At 42.0% G+C, this 18,021-nt stretch overlaps 1 protein-coding gene across 1 annotated transcript; it reads left to right on the forward strand.

Moving 5' to 3' along the window:
• The first annotated feature begins 284 nt into the window (after positions 1-284).
• On the forward strand, positions 285-15,788 carry LOC145395707 (nuclear receptor subfamily 2 group E member 1-like). The gene is made up of 8 exons (XM_080269251.1): positions 285-357; positions 6,937-7,037; positions 7,148-7,283; positions 11,912-12,345; positions 12,965-13,099; positions 13,705-13,945; positions 14,441-14,564; positions 15,647-15,788. Exons 1-8 carry the CDS (start codon positions 285-287, stop codon positions 15,786-15,788), a joined length of 1,386 nt encoding a protein of 461 aa, XP_080125377.1.
• Positions 15,789-18,021: the final 2,233 nt, after the last annotated feature.

Genomic DNA, 18,021 nt, shown 5'->3' on the forward strand with positions numbered 1-18,021 from the left:
ATGATCGAACGCTGATTGATGTTAATACACTTTGCAAAAATAAGACTCAAATAACCAACTGAAAACTGATAAAAACAATCTTCCCGGTATAACAGACAACCGCAATAAGACAAATTGATAAGTGACATGTAGAAAAAAACGCCATAAACAAAAACAGGCTGAAGCTTTATTGATGAAAACAACCCAAAACAAGACTGAAATATACCAATACCAGATGACGGCTTAGTGGAAATACCAACATAAACAAAAAAGAATAATACCGGAGAGAAACAAAATCGAGTGTTATGTTATATGACAGGATGGCGGAGGTGAAGATGGACTTGAGGCTGCCTGGGAGAGCCGCTGTTACAACCAAATGTGAGTTTACTGCAGTGGGAGAGGGAGGAGGGGTTGGCCAAGACTGACTGCGATGGTGGAAGAAGGCGGAGAAGATGACCGAGAGTGACTGTAACTGGGAGAGAAAGCGGAGATGATGACCGAGTGTGACTGACTGTTAACTGAGGAAGAAGGCGGAGATGATAACCGAGAATAAGTGACTGTTAACTGAGGAAGAAGGCGGAGAGGATGACCAGGACTGACTGACTGTAACTGAGGAAGAAGGCGGAGAGGATGACCGAGTGCGACTGACTGATTATTTGAGGGAAAAAGCACGACTATGTGTGTGTGTGTTCCTTAGGGGATATGATGAAGAGGATGACCGAGAACGAGTGGTTGACTGAATGGCTGAGAAATGTCACGGAGGAGTTTCTGAATTTGAGAAGGAGAGAAAGACCATGAATGAGGTAAAGGAACGTACTGAAAAGGGGAGAAAGAAACTAGAATGAAGTGGAGGTAGTAGGAGGAGAATGAGGTTAAAGGATACATCTGTGTGTGTGTGTGTGTGTGTGTGTGTGTGTGTGTGTGTGTGTGTGTGTGTGAAGGGGTGGAGGTGGCAGGGGAGTGGTGGATCGAGATCAAGGTGGAGGGATAGTGGAGTTTTAATATGGGAGAAAGGAGAGGGAGGCCGAGATCGAGGTGGAGGTATATTAGTGGTGGAGTACCTTCCATGTGGACAGCGAAGACAAGAACGAAAAAGAGGTGAAAATATGAGGGAGAGGCGACTGTGGTTGGTGGTAATTGAGAGGATTATTATTATCATTATTATTATTATTATTATTATTATTATTATTACTCCCATCCTTACGTTGATAAAGTTCTTGTTATTATTATTATTATTGTATCTTTTATTGCCATCACCCTGCTTGAGTTCAGGGACTAAGGGCGACAGGCAATAGACAGACTGATAGATAAAATAGACGCATGGACAAGTAGATATATTAGGAAATTTTTACCAGCTATTTAGACTTTAGTATTTCTAAGCAAACGTTCTCCAGACGATTTCCTTCAGCTGAGAGAAAGATCATACCTCGAATAATAATAATAATAATAACAACAACAACAACAACAATAATAATAATAATAATAATAATAATAATAACAACAACAAGATCACTAGCATCCAGGGGTAGGAAGAATGTGACAATGAGAGTAGCAGAAACACAGAAGTGAATAGCAATATAAATTCCTTTTGTCGCTGGCGTGAATTAAATAGTTAAGTGATAGTTAGCACTGATAGTCTGACGGTAGAGCAAAAAAAATAGTAGGATGGTAGCCAGAATAAGTCGGTAGATGACGGGCGTTAAAATAATTACCAAACTCCTTTTATTTATTTTTTTTTTAATAACGGCCTAAAATTGCCATCTGTCCATCTTGAATGCTGAGTTGTAGCAACAGCTTAACACTAAAATACGATGCTAGTCACGAAAAAGATGGAGGCCAAGAAATAGTTATCATAGCCAAAGTACATTTCTCCTAATTTCTCTTTCTAAATCCATTCAGTTTGTACGCAACTTCCATGTGTTCTCTGGATTTTCATTTCGTATTTCGCTCAGTAGCCCATTAAGTGGAGACTCATCAGATGAATGAAATCGTCAGGTGTTGGCTGGAACGAGATGCAAAGTCCGCAGTTCCCGGTCACAATGGTAATCGCGAAAACTGTTACCGCTAACCTCTGACATGCGAGGGGTTTCTCTGAGTCAAAAGGAGTCGTCGAAAGTTACCCGAAACTAAATTACAGCTTCCCACGGCGCAGTCAAAGGGTAAAAAAATCAGTTACTAATTTAGCAGCCCGTAACCTATTCACAACGCATTTTCTTTCATCGTCTTCCTGATTAAACAGTATTTGCATCACCGATATCTACAGGTTGCATGTCATTTACGAGCCAGCATTTCACACGGAACAAACACGCATTTTCTTCTGACGTCTCACTAATCCATTAATGAAAATGATATCAAAAATGTGTTTATATATCAGATTTCCCAACATTCCACTCTTTAACAACCGCTCACTACTGTTCATGACGTTTATAATCTTAGAATAAATAAAACACACGTGCAATTCTTCATCTCTGTCCTTTCGATGCATGACAAACACACTTCCGAAGCTCTATTCTCCTCTCCTATTTTCCTTTTTAAAATTATCTACCAACTTGTGTGCATGAAATGAATGATCTTGTACAAATATTCACTGGATTAAATAATTACCAGTAAATGCAAAAATCAAGAGAAAATATGAATGAATATATTATCCTTTCACATTTATATATGTTTATGACGAAACTAATTACAAAGGAGTGTATTTTTCCCATATTCCAATCCTTAAATATTCAACAACTGCCATGCATGACTTTTGTTGCCCCTCAGCAAATCACACACACACACACACACACACACACACACACACACACACACACATACACTAGCTAATCCTTTCACCACAACTGTCTTTCATTTCCAGTGATGCTACGACCGGACGATTTAATTAATTCTTAAGGAACCTCTAATACTGAAGGAGTTAATAATCAGAGCCATACCTAACCCCTCCATTATAAAAAAAAAAAAAAAAAAACTTCCCCATACATAAATAAAACCAAATGAAGATGACACGAATACAACTGAAAAAGCGCCTTGGTCGCGAACTATATTTTTGCTCCAACCTGGCCTAAAATTACCTACCACCTCTTCATCTTGATTACTCAGCTGTGACCAGAGATTAACACTAGAAAGGCTAATCATGGAGAAGTGCAATGGAAAGGATGTTGAGCTATTGTCTTGTTCTGCCAATGAACTACGTGAAATAAGCTGCAAAAGGACAAATATCTGAGCCAATTGAGGTAAAGAGATAATGGTTAAAAAGAAATCCATGCCACACATCTCTCTTTGGCACCATTCACCACCTTCTCTGCATCACATTTTTGATAGTGCGATAGTTCACACATGCAGTATTGATGAGGTCCCCCCGCGCCCCAGTTTTGCCAAAAGTTGGGCGTTCGTCCCTGCAACTTGTTGAAAAGGCAAAGTGTGCAACCTTTTAGTCAATGAAACTTTTGTTGCTTCCCACTGCATACATGTTGAGGGGGTCGTGTTTGGGGGTTTCTCTCTCTCTCTCTCTCTCTCTCTCTCTCTCTCTCTCTAACACATTAAATCTTTTCTAGCAAATTTACTTTCCCAGTACCTTTACCAAAATCAGTTCACATGATGGTACGAGATCAAAAGATATGATTTTCCTAGATTTACAGCTGCATTTGATAAACTTTGACATGATGCTTAAAGAGGCTATGGAACTATAAGGAATTGTAGGTAAATAGATGGTGAATAAGTTGCATATTAGGGCACAGATGGAAGACACATATGGACATTTAACACCATGGAAAATGGATAGCCACTTTAATCAGGGGACGCGTTTTTTTTCTTTTTGTGTCACTACTCAGATTTTATTCACCTATCTCTCCTAAGCTAAATAAAAATCGTCTGGCGGTAACAAGAGTAAATCAATATACGCTACCAAAGTGAAGGGCTTAGCACTGGCGTACCCCAAGGATTTGTTCTGACCAATACCCTTTATTTTTTACATCAGTGACGCTGGGCTTGATACTGTTATACTTAAATTTGCTGAAAACACAAACACGGACATTACTTGAATTCCCTCCCCATTACGGCAGACACACATCGTCCGTCTAATCTTTTCTGTCAAACTGTCTCTGTAAAAGCAACGGGAACTCTCATTCTTTCATGTATGTAGCTGGGTAACTTTGTCATCCTTAGTTTAACTTTTCCACTGCCTATGATCTCCAGTCTGTTTAGAACAGTGTGTCCAGACAAAAATGAGCGCATCTTGATTTTTGCTTAGTATCTGTGAAAGGGACAAGTTTTGCATGCTACCAGTCTGTAGTTCATTTTCTTTTTCAGTAACAATTACCTGGATAAACAAAGTCTGCAGTAGTACCTCAATATAATCAAAGGAAGGCCAGAAGAAAGAAGTATGTAATTTTATGCCACTAGGTGTCAGCTTCTCCAAGTATAGGTAAACTCGATATGAAATTCAGGTTAAGAAAGGTCTGTTGGAGGGAAAGGATAAAACTAGCAACAAGGTATTTCTTATTACTGCATTCTCGTGGCCCCATGCAGTATTATAAAGCTCTGGAAAGGCCCCTTATACTTAAAGAGTCAAAAACCATCTCCAGTAACCTTTTCAGCACGATATCGATGCTTATATCCTAGTCTTGTCATCGCCGAACGACTCTAATGAACTTAAATTAAACGCGTCTCCACTAACCCACACAGCAGAATGTCAACTCTGTAACTGTTTTCCACATCTGTCTTTCCCCCTGTCTACGGCCTTCAACCTTTTCAACGTACAGTGTGTCCTGGCATCTCGAAATGAACGGATAGTAATTCTGGCTTAGATTTTTGATAAACTTTCTTTAGAAGGGATAATTTTTGTGGGATTTCAGCCTTGGGTTCTTTACATGTGTAAAAAAAAAAAAAAAAAAAAAAATTACTCAGATTAGGATGGATCTATCGTAGTGTAAGGGCTGGAAACAAACTCCTTTATTACAAATTGTCCCGAAACTAAATAAACTCCTAATACAGTGAAACAGGTGGTAATGAAGCTAATTTCTTGTACGTAGACTAAACAAAATCCTGATAAAATAAAAACAGGTGGTACTGAGCTAATTTCCTGGACCTAAACACAATCCTAATAAAGTAAAAGAGATGTGGTATCGAAGTTAATTTCCTGTACCCGTAATTAACGTGGGCCAGGTGTGGTGCACGTGCTGTCAGGAATTAGGTCATATTGGATACGCCCATATGGTCATTAGGTCATCAGCCCATGTAAACAATAGCATCATCATCAGGGTATGGGATTATGGCTGCCGGATACACCCCTCTCTCACACTCAGGATCATCTAATTTATACAGTGATAATTCAACCCTTCCCACTAACCACTAAATCCGTGTATTGTAAGGTATTTTTCACGTTATTCTCGCTACCTCAAGATTTTAATTTCCTTTGAAGAAACCCCCCTCAGGCTCAATAAGTTTAGTATATTATGCCGCACGGTCACTGCTAAATCGTTATATTCAGTTTATGAGTGCTCACCTTACACTCAAAGGGTTAAGGTCACCATGGGAAGAGTAGGCTGTGACGACGACGATGACGATAACGATGACGATGGTAATGATGATGGTAATGATGGTAATGATGATGATGATGATGACGATGATGATGATGATGATGACGATTGCTACTCATTTTAACCCTTTCGCTGTTATGACCGCCAAATCCAGGCAATTTTCTTCAGGTGACCATAATCTCAACTAAGCAATGTGTGTGAACTTGGGTATTATAGTATTTTTATTCATATTAACACGAGACTACTCTACGTACCCCAGAAAATCGTAGGAAATTAAAAAAAAATAAATTCCTCTTCAGTATCAAGTCTTCCGTTTAATTCTTGCCACCGTCTGATTGCCTAACTCATGTGTATGTATGTATGACCAACAGTCCTTTCATCATGACTTGGCCCAGATTTTCGTCCATTCGCTCAGGAGCAGAAAAAAGGCAATGCTGCGGCTCTACATCCTTTTCATGACACTTCTTCGTGATTAGTATCATAATTTTAAGCCAAGGTAGAGGAAAAAGAGCTTGACCCTTAAGTACCATAACATTATTTAACTCTTGCTAACGACTGGTGGTTTGAGAGAGAGAGAGAGAGAGAGAGAGAGAGAGAGAGAGAGAGAGAGAGAGAGAGAGACAGCTATAGGAAACAACCAACACTCAGGAAGCTCATCTCATTTAGAGCTCCTTCCGGTCGCGTGTGTGCTGGGGCCATGGGAAACACTTGCCCTTCTCTCTCTCTCTCTCTCTCTCTCTCTCTAACATCCCCCTACCTCTCTATCTCCCCCCTCCCTCATTCTCCCTCCAATCCCCCTCCCCACTCTCATCTCCATTACAAGGCAATATTGGGGCAACACTGAGAAGATAGTTACCTTATTAGTGGGTGATTATTAACAAGGCAATTAAGCAGTTACCGGCAATTGGTAGTAGGGCATGAAGGGTAGTTAGTGGGTAGATTAATGTGGATGTAATTGGTAGTTATGTCGTTACCGTGATTGAGGAGTGATGCTGAGTTGAGTGATCGGTAATTTAGCCTTCAGTGTTTGGACTTATTAGCCTAGCCTCGGCCACCTACCCTCCTGATGGACAATTGTGGACTGGATTATTATTATTACTAGCATTATTATTATTACTGCTATATTGATTTATCGTTTTTTTTTTTTTTTTTTCTGCCACTGAAGTAAGGGAAATGGCCTGCAAAAGGACAAATCTCGCTCAGGTAAAGGTGAAAAGAGTATAGAAATTCACGCCTCCACCTTCATACTAACTTCCTTTCGCATTAACGCCTCAAAATTCTACACAACTTCACACTAAGACCCCTAACTTAACATTAACTCCATTTTCACACTGATCTGAACTTCGCACACAACTTAACCCACCCCAGCACACACTTAACCCTTCCAAGCACTCATTCTCCACCTCTATCTCCCTCCCAGGCCGCATACTGTACGACATTCCGTGCAAGGTGTGTCAAGACCACTCCTCAGGTAAACACTATGGGATCTTCGCGTGTGACGGCTGCGCGGGATTCTTCAAGGTGAGTAGTAAGGAAAAGATGTGGTGAAAGAAATAACTGATGTATAACCGTAATGAAGTAACTCTCTCTCTCTCTGAAAATAAATAACCTGCAATTTTAACTCCACGCAGAGGTCCATCAGACGCCAACGCCAGTACGTGTGTAAGAGCAAGTCCACAGGAGGATGCCTAGTGGACAAGACTCACCGCAACCAGTGCCGGGCCTGTAGACTCTCAAAGTGCCTTCAAGCGGGCATGAATAAAGATGGTGAGTACTAGTAAGTGATTTTTTTCGTGTGAGAATCTTGCTGTGTTTTGGGAGACTGGGGTGTTTTTTCTGAGTAAAGACTGAGTTTATTTATGCTGTGTGGATGTCTGGTGTGTTTTATGAGACTGGCGTGTTTTGTGTGTGAGTCTGCTGGAGAATGGCTGCTGGATAAGACTCACAGAAAACATTATCGTGCGTGTTGGCTCTAAATGCGTCCAAGATGGCGTGAGAAAGGATGGTGAGTATTACATCAGTCTTGGGTGAACCTAAATTCTGATGGTGAGTATACAGTATCCAGTTTATGTGTGATCTGTATGTCTAATGCCTGTATTTTCGTCGGGTAAGGAGGCTCCCTAGCACATCTTCCTTGGCGATTTATATTTGGATATGGTTGGTTAATAGCCTTTTGTACGTCATTTATGCAAAGTCTGGATGTGTTTGAAAGATTTATATATAACACAGAATAGGACAGTAATGTGTACAACATGCAAAACTAATTCGCTTATGAAAAGGTGTTAGGGAGCTTCCTTAACCGACAAGAATAAGAGTCTAGGTTACATGGGTGGGGATGCATGGGATAATGTGTGATAGGCTGGAAGAATGACGAGTGTTGCATGAGATCAGGGCGAGCTTCAAGTGTTAATATGCGAGACTACAACGCCCCGTGGTCTAATGGCAGAATATACCAGTTGACGTGGTGGCTTTGTCTTGCGTGGATGGAAATGAATCTATCTGTCATAAGTTTTCTATAATCGTGTAAGTGAATGGTAAAGAGTAACAGCCAAGGCGGGGCTCGGGGTGTATGAGGGTCTGAAGTTACATTATCGCAGTTTAGACAATTTAAGCTGTGAAGTATCAATGATGTCTTTTTAATACATTAGTTTTTGTACGTGTCGATAAATTTAACTCGTTCTTCTATGCTGTACCCCCATATCTGCTTATATATACATTTTCAACTTTTTATTTTCCACTCTGTATTTAAAATTCTCCTTTATATCTATGCTCCTTTCTCTTGCACATATGGGTGTGTTAAGGTTACGTAACTAACACAATGAACTTTTGTTTTTCTATCTCTACCCTTAAAATTTTGTTTGAAAATAATAATAAAAAGGAGAAAGCAACTTACATGTCTCTACCAGCGTATTACATAACAGCAAAACTTGCATACATCTCTTGGATTCGATTCGGGGCGCGTCAGTACACAGCTCCACATGATGGCACCGAGGCGTGAAGGTATTAATTCCAATAATCGACCACATGTCAGAGTAATAATCCCTATAATGGTGATAATCCCGAGGTTGACTGGGGTGGGGGGAGGTGGGGAGGGAGTGAGAGAGAGCAGGGAGGGAGGGAATGTGTGAGAGAGACAGCAGGGAGGGAAGAAGGGAGTGAGAGAGCAGTGAGGGAGGGCTGTTTGGAGTGTTGTTTCAGGAGGTGGTCACGTGGTATCCTGAGCCCACCATCATACGCACTCACACGCACGCACACTCAGTTCTACCAGCCCTCTCTCTCTCTCTCTCTCTCTCTCTCTCTCTCACACACACACACACAATTTTGCAAAGCTCTCTCACTCTCTCTCTCTCACACACACACACACACACACACACACACACACACACACACACACACACACACACACACACACACACACACCACCCAACCCAACTGTAATCCCAACAATGTAAAGTTCACCTAACCACACTTTCACACCTCCTCCTCCACGCATCTGTCCCTCCTCAGTAACAACCCCTCCTCCTATTAAATGGTCCCAGTATTAACACTGCCAGGCTCCAATGCTCACTCTCAGCTGAATAAAATCGTCCGTCTTTAGCTGGAAAAAGAAAGAGTTGAGCCAATCATGGGGGGGTTAGTTCCTTTAGTCCATATATAGTGTCTTTTTATTTTCTTCCAATTGCTAGCAGACGATTTTATTCAGCTGGGTTGAGGATTACTGAACTGGAGGGGTTAGATGAAGCCTTCTTTAACCCCTTCATTGCTAGACCCTCTTCTAAAGTTGTTTATTATGGCTGAGGGTAATATGAGTTGGCCTTTTTAGTACGATGACACCTTTGATATTTGATTTACGACCTCTCTCTGTCTCTCTCACTCTCTCTCTCTCATGGGATTCAAGGGGTTAAGTATCTAAATCAAACCAACACCAGGCGATTTCATCCACTTGATCCAAATCCCAGGCTTTAAGTACCTACCCCCCCACCCCGCGCTCCATTGCTTCCCCCCCTACTGAGAGACCGTTAAGGGAGCAACGCCTCTCTCTCTCTCTCTCTCTCTCTCACCTTGTCCCCTCTCCTTCTCTCCTTCTTCCTTTCCATCCTTCTTTTCTTTCCCTCCCTCCCTCCTTCTTATCCTCCATCCCTTCTTCCATTCCTTCCCTTCCTCCTCCTGCCCCCTTTCTACCTTCTTTCCTGCTATTTTTCCTCCCTTCCTTTCCTATTCTCCCTCCCTTCTATCCCTTCTTCTCTCCTTTTCTTATTTTCTGCCCTCCCTTCCTCCCTCCCTCCCTCCTCCTGTCCCTTTTCTACCTTCCCTCCCTCCCTCTTTGTCACCTCCCTCCACGGCCCTCTAAAACGTCCCCCCCTTTAAAAAAAAAAAAGGTAAACAAAAAAGAAAAGAAATCAACAAAATAAAAACTAACTTGGGAACGTTGAAGAATCAGAGTCCAAGATTCTAACTACGGGTATCTATCTATCTACCTATCTATCTATCTGTCTACCTAGCTATCTATCGACGGTATATCTAGCTGTCTATATATCTACCTTTTTGTCCATCGCTCTGTCTGTCCTTATTTATATATCCGTCTGCTTCTTTCTCCCTACCTATCTATCTGTCTATGTCTGTACATCCATCTATCTGTACCTAACCATCCATCAAGCCAGCCATCGTGTCTATCTGTCTGTCTGTCTATCTCTCTATCTCTCTGTCTGTCTATATTTCCATCCACCCATCTATTCCACACACATACTTAAATAACCAACACTTTCCATTCTCTCTCTCTCTCTCTAAGTTAATTCACCTATCACTTCTATCAAAAAACCCATCTATCCTCACTGCCTTCAACCCCCTGAGATGTCTCGTGAAATCCGTGGTTTTGCGAGACTTGGAGCAGGATTAATATTTTTTCTTGATTTTAAATTGTAAATAAAGCTAGTTTGCGTGTTTTTTTTTTTTTTACTTGCTGTTGCTATTGTTCTAGTTCTTGTTGTTGTTGTAGTGCCAGTCTCATCTAAATGTGAACCAAGGGGTATGCACGCTGATGCTGTCCTCCTTTCAATCCACAATCTTCCTTTCGGGGATGAGGGATGGAGTTGAGAGGTGTTTGTATAACTGATCCGGTAATATCAGTGCCATCGCGCGAAGGCATCCCTCTCCACTACCGTACCTAAAGCCACAAAAAACATTACAATCAAACTAGAACTACTGATAACGTTAAAAATATTGCAAACGAAAATGATATACGCTATTTAACTGCTACTCCCTCTCAGTTTAAAATCGGATGGTGGAACTGACTACCAGAGTTGTTCCGAGCGTGAGAGGGGTTCGGATCCTTCATGAATACGACCCCCCCGCTAGAGCGGGATGGACACCACGACCCGCCCCCTACGACAGGATAATAGTCGGCGGGTAAGTGGTCGTGGGTTCGATCCGGGGTCAGGTTACGCGCTGCCTGCCTTTTACCAGCCGGGCACAAGGGAGACGGGCATTATAGTCTCCCAGGACAACAGACTTCCTCTAGGCCAGCTGATTTTCCTGCGTTATCTCCCTTTGACAACGCGTTCTCTAAGTCAACGTATTTTCTCACCTTATTCTCTCTCTCTCTCTCTCTCTCTCTCTCTCACACACACACACACACACACACACACACGCCAAAGTGACCGAAAAACAGGGACAATTATATCTTATCAATACCCTCGTGTTGATGAAATAGGACCTGAGCGACGATTTTTCACTATTTTTCGGTACATCTGGTTAATTTAAGTAACAGCTAAACATTTACCTTCACGCCATATTGGTTTACAGAGTGACAGACCAGAAAATAATGTTAGGCTAAAGAAATTGGACATACGAGAGTCCATAATAATTTTCTCTGTATTCCGTAATGTACAGGATATTATTTTTGATAAGTTCTGGTCTTCGTTCACCTCTAAAGATAAAAAAAAGATTAAAAAAAGGAAATTCAAGACATCTTCCCAAATATGAAAAAAAAAATGGGTGTGATATAAATGAGGTATGAATGGAAAAAAAAAAGGCTGGAAAAATGAATGAATGGATGGGTGGATTTTTTTTTTTTTTTTTCACTTGGCGCTGTTTGAGATAGATTCGGTTTTGGTATATTTTTGTTTTTGTTTCGAAACCTTCTCACCCCAAGTGAAGAAGAAGAAGAAGAAGAAAAAGGAGATGATGATGACGTTGGTGTTGGTGGTGGTGGTGGTGGTGGTGGTGGTGGTGGTGGTGGTGGTGATGATGATGATGACGATGATGATGGTGGTGGTGATGATGATGACAATGATGATAACAGCAACAGCAGGAATAATAGTAGTAATATAATAATAATAATAATAACAATAATAATAATGACTCTGACACAGCTTTCCTCTCGTCCATCCACACAGCCGTCCAACACGAGAGGGGTCCCAGAAACTCAACTTTGCGCCGACAGATGGCCCTCTACTTCAAGGACCCCAGCCCTGACTCTGGGGGTCATCGAACCACAAGCTCCCCAAGCCCCCCTGAAGCCCCCTGCCCCCTCTCCCCACCCTCCACAACCCCCTTAACCCTCCCCTCAACCCCGTCCTTCAACCCCCCTACCAGCATCCCCCTTCGTTTTCCCCAACCCGTCCCCATCACCTCGGCTTTGGACCTTAAGATTTCCCTGCCTCACCGGCCCCTGCCTGCCCCAGCCCTGCCTACCCCTCTGCCTGAGCTGCCTACCCCCCGTCCACCCCCAGATGTCCCCCGTCCGCCCCCTGAGATAGCTGCCTTGACCCTGGATAGAGAACACGTGCTGACCACCAGAGCCTCGACTTTGCTGGCACCCACGCCGAAGGTAAGGAGGGGTTCGGCAGTGATAAACAGAAGCAATGAGACAGATAGACAGATAAACAGATAGACAGGACAGACATATAGATTGTGGAAATTTTTGACATACGCAGATGGATAGATATAACTAGACAGATGGACAGACAGAGAGATAGATTGAAATATAGATAGAAACATATATAGAGAGATACAAATAGGTAGATGTATGGAGAGAGAGAGAGAGAGAGAGAGAATATAGAACACAAGCAGAAAGATACACTAAGAAACAAAAAACAAGCATACAAATCCAACGCCCCCTTAACTAAAAGACTTCACCTGGGAAGCAGTCAGAAGGTGAATCACTTATTAGTCAAATATACATGGAAGTTTGGTTATAGAACATGAATTTCAAGGCTTAATTAGGATTTTACCCAATCCATTTCATGAAGGCTTGGTATATGTTGCGCGGTATATCCTGCCAATTCCCACCCATTTCCTTGAAGTCTGACACATATATATCGTGGTATACCTTGCAGATATAAGGACATACATATATACTGTATAAAGGAAAACTTATTACCAAAGCACAGACCAACACACCCAAACCCCCCAACCACCTAATCAAGCCCTATCTTCCCTGTCCCCAGTACCCCCACCAGCTGGCCCTACCCGTGCTAACGTCACCTGATACAGTGTGTGAGACAGCGGCCAGGCTTCTCTTTATGAACGTACGCTGGGCCAAACACCTACCTGCATACACCGCACTGCCATTCAGAGACCAGGTGAGCGTATGGACTATAAAGGCTTGACTGCACATACCTGAAATGAGAGGGAACACAGGTTTTATCAGAAGCAATAATACACAATTAAAAATGCTATATAATTTAAGTGCTGGCGCCAATACTGGTAATATACTGACAGGTAGATGATAAGAATTTAAATTAAAAATAGACTACCGATGATTAAGTTTACTATGTGCTTCAGTTTTCAATTTATATTTTTATATTAAACAGAATTCCTGTTAATATTTTCATATCCAGGAAGCCTATGGAGTACAAAAAGTTTACTAATCATATACAAAACGTTCAGTATACAAACTCAGCAGCACATTTACTAAGGATACACACAACATTCGTTAAACGTATACGCGCCATTTATTAATTACATTCACCTCACGTACTCGACATAAACACAGCATATAGTTACAGCTGCTTTTTTTCTTTCTTGTTACTGTCATACGGTGCTATTACTGAAAGAATTATATCGGCATATCAAGTGTGTTTACTGAGAAGATGTAACAGTTTCGGCCCGACATTGACTGTACGTATGAAAAGAGGTGTGACATTAGTATTCTAACATCTACCCTTTCTCTCTACTATTTCTGCAGCTTCTACTACTAGAGGATGGATGGCGGGAACTATTTGTACTCTCCGCGGCGCAGTTCATGTTGCCGGTGGAGGCGGGTCCGCTGCTGTCTTCAAGTGGACTCAAGTGCCAGGCCTCAGAGCGGCTCCTGCCCATACTGCAGGACATCAAGCTGTTCCAGGACATACTCGCAAAGTTCAAGGCCATGTGGGTCGACCCGACAGAGTACGCTTGTCTCAAGGCGATTGTGCTTTTTAAGTCAGGTGAGTCACGCAAACAGCTCTTCAATTGTCAACAGCGATAAGGTGTGAAAGAGTTACAGAGTATGTGCATATAAGAGTGTTGAGTAATAGGATGCAGCTGTAATGTGTGTGCAAAATACAGGACTACGTATAAATGAAACCTGTACTTCCAGTCGTAAAATAGAGATAGTGGTAAGCATCTATCTATCTATTGCCAGACGCCTTAATCCCGTATGGGGTGGCCACAAACAAATCGCCTCCATGTCGCCCTGTCCCACGCCATTTCACTGCCCTGCTCCCAGCTCACACACCCCTGTCTCATATACCTCTCCACTCCATCCCTCCATCTCATCCTTGGCCTCCCCCTCCCTCTACCGCCCTCCACCTCACTCACATACACTCTCCTCGTCAGTCTCTCACCCTCCATCCTCTCCACATGGCCAAACCACCACCCCAAGGGTAAGTAGATTATCATATTTCTTGACTTTCAATAATTATCGCTTCTTTACCTCACAGTGCGGGAGAGTGGGTGTGAGGTGCGTGGACTAACAGACATCACGGCAGTTGCGGCGTTACAAGATCAGGCACAGCTCACACTCAACAAATATATCACCACTACCTACCCTACACAGCCATTCAGGTATTTATTACTATTACTACCTGACTATTACTATTACCTGACTTACTATTACCTATATACTGTATTACCTGACTATTATTATTATTACCTGACTTACTATTATTACCTATTACTATTACCTGACTACTACTATTATTACCTCACTATTACTATTATTACCTGATTATTATTATTATTACCTGACTATTACTCTTATTACCTATTACTATAACCTGACAATTACTATTATTACCTGACTGTTACTATTATTACCTGACTATTACTATTACCTGACTATTCCTATCACCTATTACTATTACCTGACTATTACTATCACTGACTCCACCCCAACCAAATCGTCCGCCAAACCGCTCGCTCAATCACCACCCAAGACTGAAAGGTCAATTTAAATTTTAACTATTAACATTTTGAGTGACAGACCAATTAATAAGTAGGAAGAAAATAACGTAATATACCTAAATAAATAACCTAAAATAAAGGGCGTGATTTAGAAGGTGTGAATCTATAGACAGCTTGGATGGTGCAGACTTCATTCGTTACTGATGTTAATATATGTCCGTCCCTTTTGTTGTTATTGTTAACTTTCACTCGTTTTCTCGGCTTCCCAACTCTCTGTCTGTCTGTCTGTCTCTCTCTCTAAAATCTCCCCTCTCTCTCTTCCCCTCCACCCTCCCCTCTCTCTCTCTCTAACATCTCCCCCCTCTCTCTCTCTAACATCTCCCCCCTCTCTCTCTCTAACATCTCCCCCCTCTCTCTCTTCCCCTCCACCCTCCCCTCTCTCTCTCTCTAACATCTCTCCTCTCTCTCTCTCTTCCCCTCCACCCAATCTCTCTCTCTAACATCCCCCCTTCTCTCTCTCTCCCCCTCCACCCCCCCTCTCTCTCTTCCCCTCCACCCCATCTCTCTCTTCCCCTCCACCCCCCCTCTCTCTCTTCCCCTCCACCCCATCTCTCTCTTCCCCTCTACCCCATCCCTCTCTCTCTCTCTCTCTCTCTCTCTCTCTCTCTGTCTAACATCCCCCCTTCTCTCTCTCCCCCTCCACCCCCTCTCTCTCTCTCTTATCCACCCTTCTCTCCCCACAGGTTCGGCAAACTACTCCTACTACTACCATCCCTGCGGGCCATAGGAGCCAGGACTATCGAGGAACTATTTTTCAGGAGAACTATTGGCGCCATCCCGATAGAACGCATTATTTGTGATATGTATAAGACGGCGGATTTCTGATGAAGGAAGGAAGGAGGGAGGGAGGGAGGGAGGGAGAAAGGGAGGGAGGGAGGAAGGAAGGAAGGAAGGAAGGAAGAAAATGAAAGAAAGAAAGGAAGGAACAAAGAAAGAAAGAAAGGAAGGAAGGAGGGGGCAGGAAGGAAAGATGGAAGGAAGGATAGAAGGAAGGAAGGCAGGAAGGAAGGAAAGACGGGAGGAAAGAAGGATGAAGAATGCAGAAATGAATGCAAAGAAGAAAGGAATGAAAAACCAAGAGGGGGACTGAAACGACCAAAGGAAGACACAGAAGGAAGGAAAGAATACAGTGAAACAGAGAAGAACTGAATAAAGTGGCAGACAAAAACAATGGCGAAAAGAAAGGAAAAATCTGTGACACGCGTACAAACAGGGAAATTCCGATAAAGGAAGGAGGGGAGGAAGGAACGAAGAAAGGAATACGAATGACGAAAAGGAGAGACGAATCAGGCAGGAAAGAATAGTGATGGAGTGGCATAAAATGTGGTCGGAATGAATACAGAGAATAGGCAAGAAATGTATATGGTCAAGAAGGCATGAAGAGAGAAGCAAGAAAGAAGAAAAGGAAGCAAGGAAGGAGGAAAAGAAAAATGAAGGGAAGAAAGAAGGCAAAGAAAGGACAGAAAACAACAATGAAAAGAATTAGAAAGAAGGAAGAAGGGAAAGAAGTATGCAAGGAAGGAAGAAAGGCAGGAGACAGAGAAGGGAAGGACATAAGGAAACAAGAAAGGAAGAAGGAAAGGAAGGAAAGGAAATAGAGACGGGGTGAGTTAATAAAGGAAGGAAAGAGACATGCACGTTAGGTAAGAATGAAATAGCACTACAGAGGCACAAAATACCTGTGTAATCACAATAATGAAATGGGTAAACACACTCACTTTAACACTTCGCATTTTACTTGAGCTACCACCAAGCGATTTTATTCAGAAGCAAGGTTAGATAATTATAATCTTCCTAGACCCCTTCACTACGAGTTCTTCCTTCAAGCTGAGTAAACCCGTCAAATGGAAGCAAGGTCGAGACAGGGTATAGCACAGAAATTCCAGTAGCTCCTCCTTACAATCTAGAGGTGAAGATAAAAATAATTCACTTTTCTACATACAATCCTTATACATCCGATGTTAACCCCTGCACTGAGCGGCAGCTGTACAAGTGTGTGATGATGGCATGGAAAAAAAAAAAAAGCGACTGAAAAATGGTGGATTAAAATGTTTTTATGATGATCGTAGTGAAGGGGTTACAACCTCCCACTCTAAATAATGCAAGATGAACAGTGGAGATGGATCTATGCAATCAAGATATGCAATTTTTGTTAAACGATTTACAATAGGTACTTAGAATATATATGAAGGTTATTATCACCCTGTTTAATAAAGAGTACGGTCAATAGCAGAAGTACCGCCGAACACAGGATAGGGTAACGATACTTCTGTTGTCGACTGTACATTCTGAAATTATTTTGTTGTACTATTGTTATTCCCTCCCCCCCTCTCTCTCTCTCTCTCTCTCTCTCGAAGTCTATTACTATCACTGTAAAACGAGATGCACTTCTTTTTTATATAAATCCTTTGTATATAGAGATCTTGTGTATATACATAATTATAAATATTTAATAAAGTTATGTAATTCGTACTCAGTTTTATTTTTACCATAAAGAGATCAAAAATGCCTATGGTGATCCAATGGTCTGGTGTATTGTAGTTTGTTCACACTAACTTGGCTCAGATTTTCGTCCTTTGCAGCTTATTTCAGTAGTTCAGTGTCAGAAAAAGACTATATTACGATCCTGCATCCTTTTCGCAGCATTTCTTCGTGACTAGCACCATTCAAGACAGAGAGATGGCGATTTTAAGTTCATAGTCTTCATCTCTCCATCTTGAATCCGGAGTTTTATGCAGAGATTAACACTGGAATATGATGTTAGTCACGATGAAGTGCTGTGGAAAAGATGCAGGGCCGTATTAGTCTCGTATTGCCACTGAGCTACGGACGAAAAAAAGGACGAAAATCTGAGCCAAGTTAAGATGGACGGATTATAGTTACGATGCTCTAATGGGCAGAGACACTGGTTGAGGGGAAGGTTATGTGCAGCGCGATTCTCAGCTGTAAGAGTTGGCTGGACGAATTTTGATCGTGTACTGCCACAAGAGGGCGAAGCACGGTCAACTTCCCTTGAATATGCCGAACTAAGGCAGCCTAGACTCAAGTAAACTAAATA

This window comes from Coenobita brevimanus, chromosome 4, assembly GCF_032717465.1.
Source record: "Coenobita brevimanus isolate Jiangsu-jjx chromosome 4, ASM3271746v2, whole genome shotgun sequence".
Taxonomy (NCBI): Eukaryota; Metazoa; Arthropoda; class Malacostraca; order Decapoda; family Coenobitidae; genus Coenobita; species Coenobita brevimanus.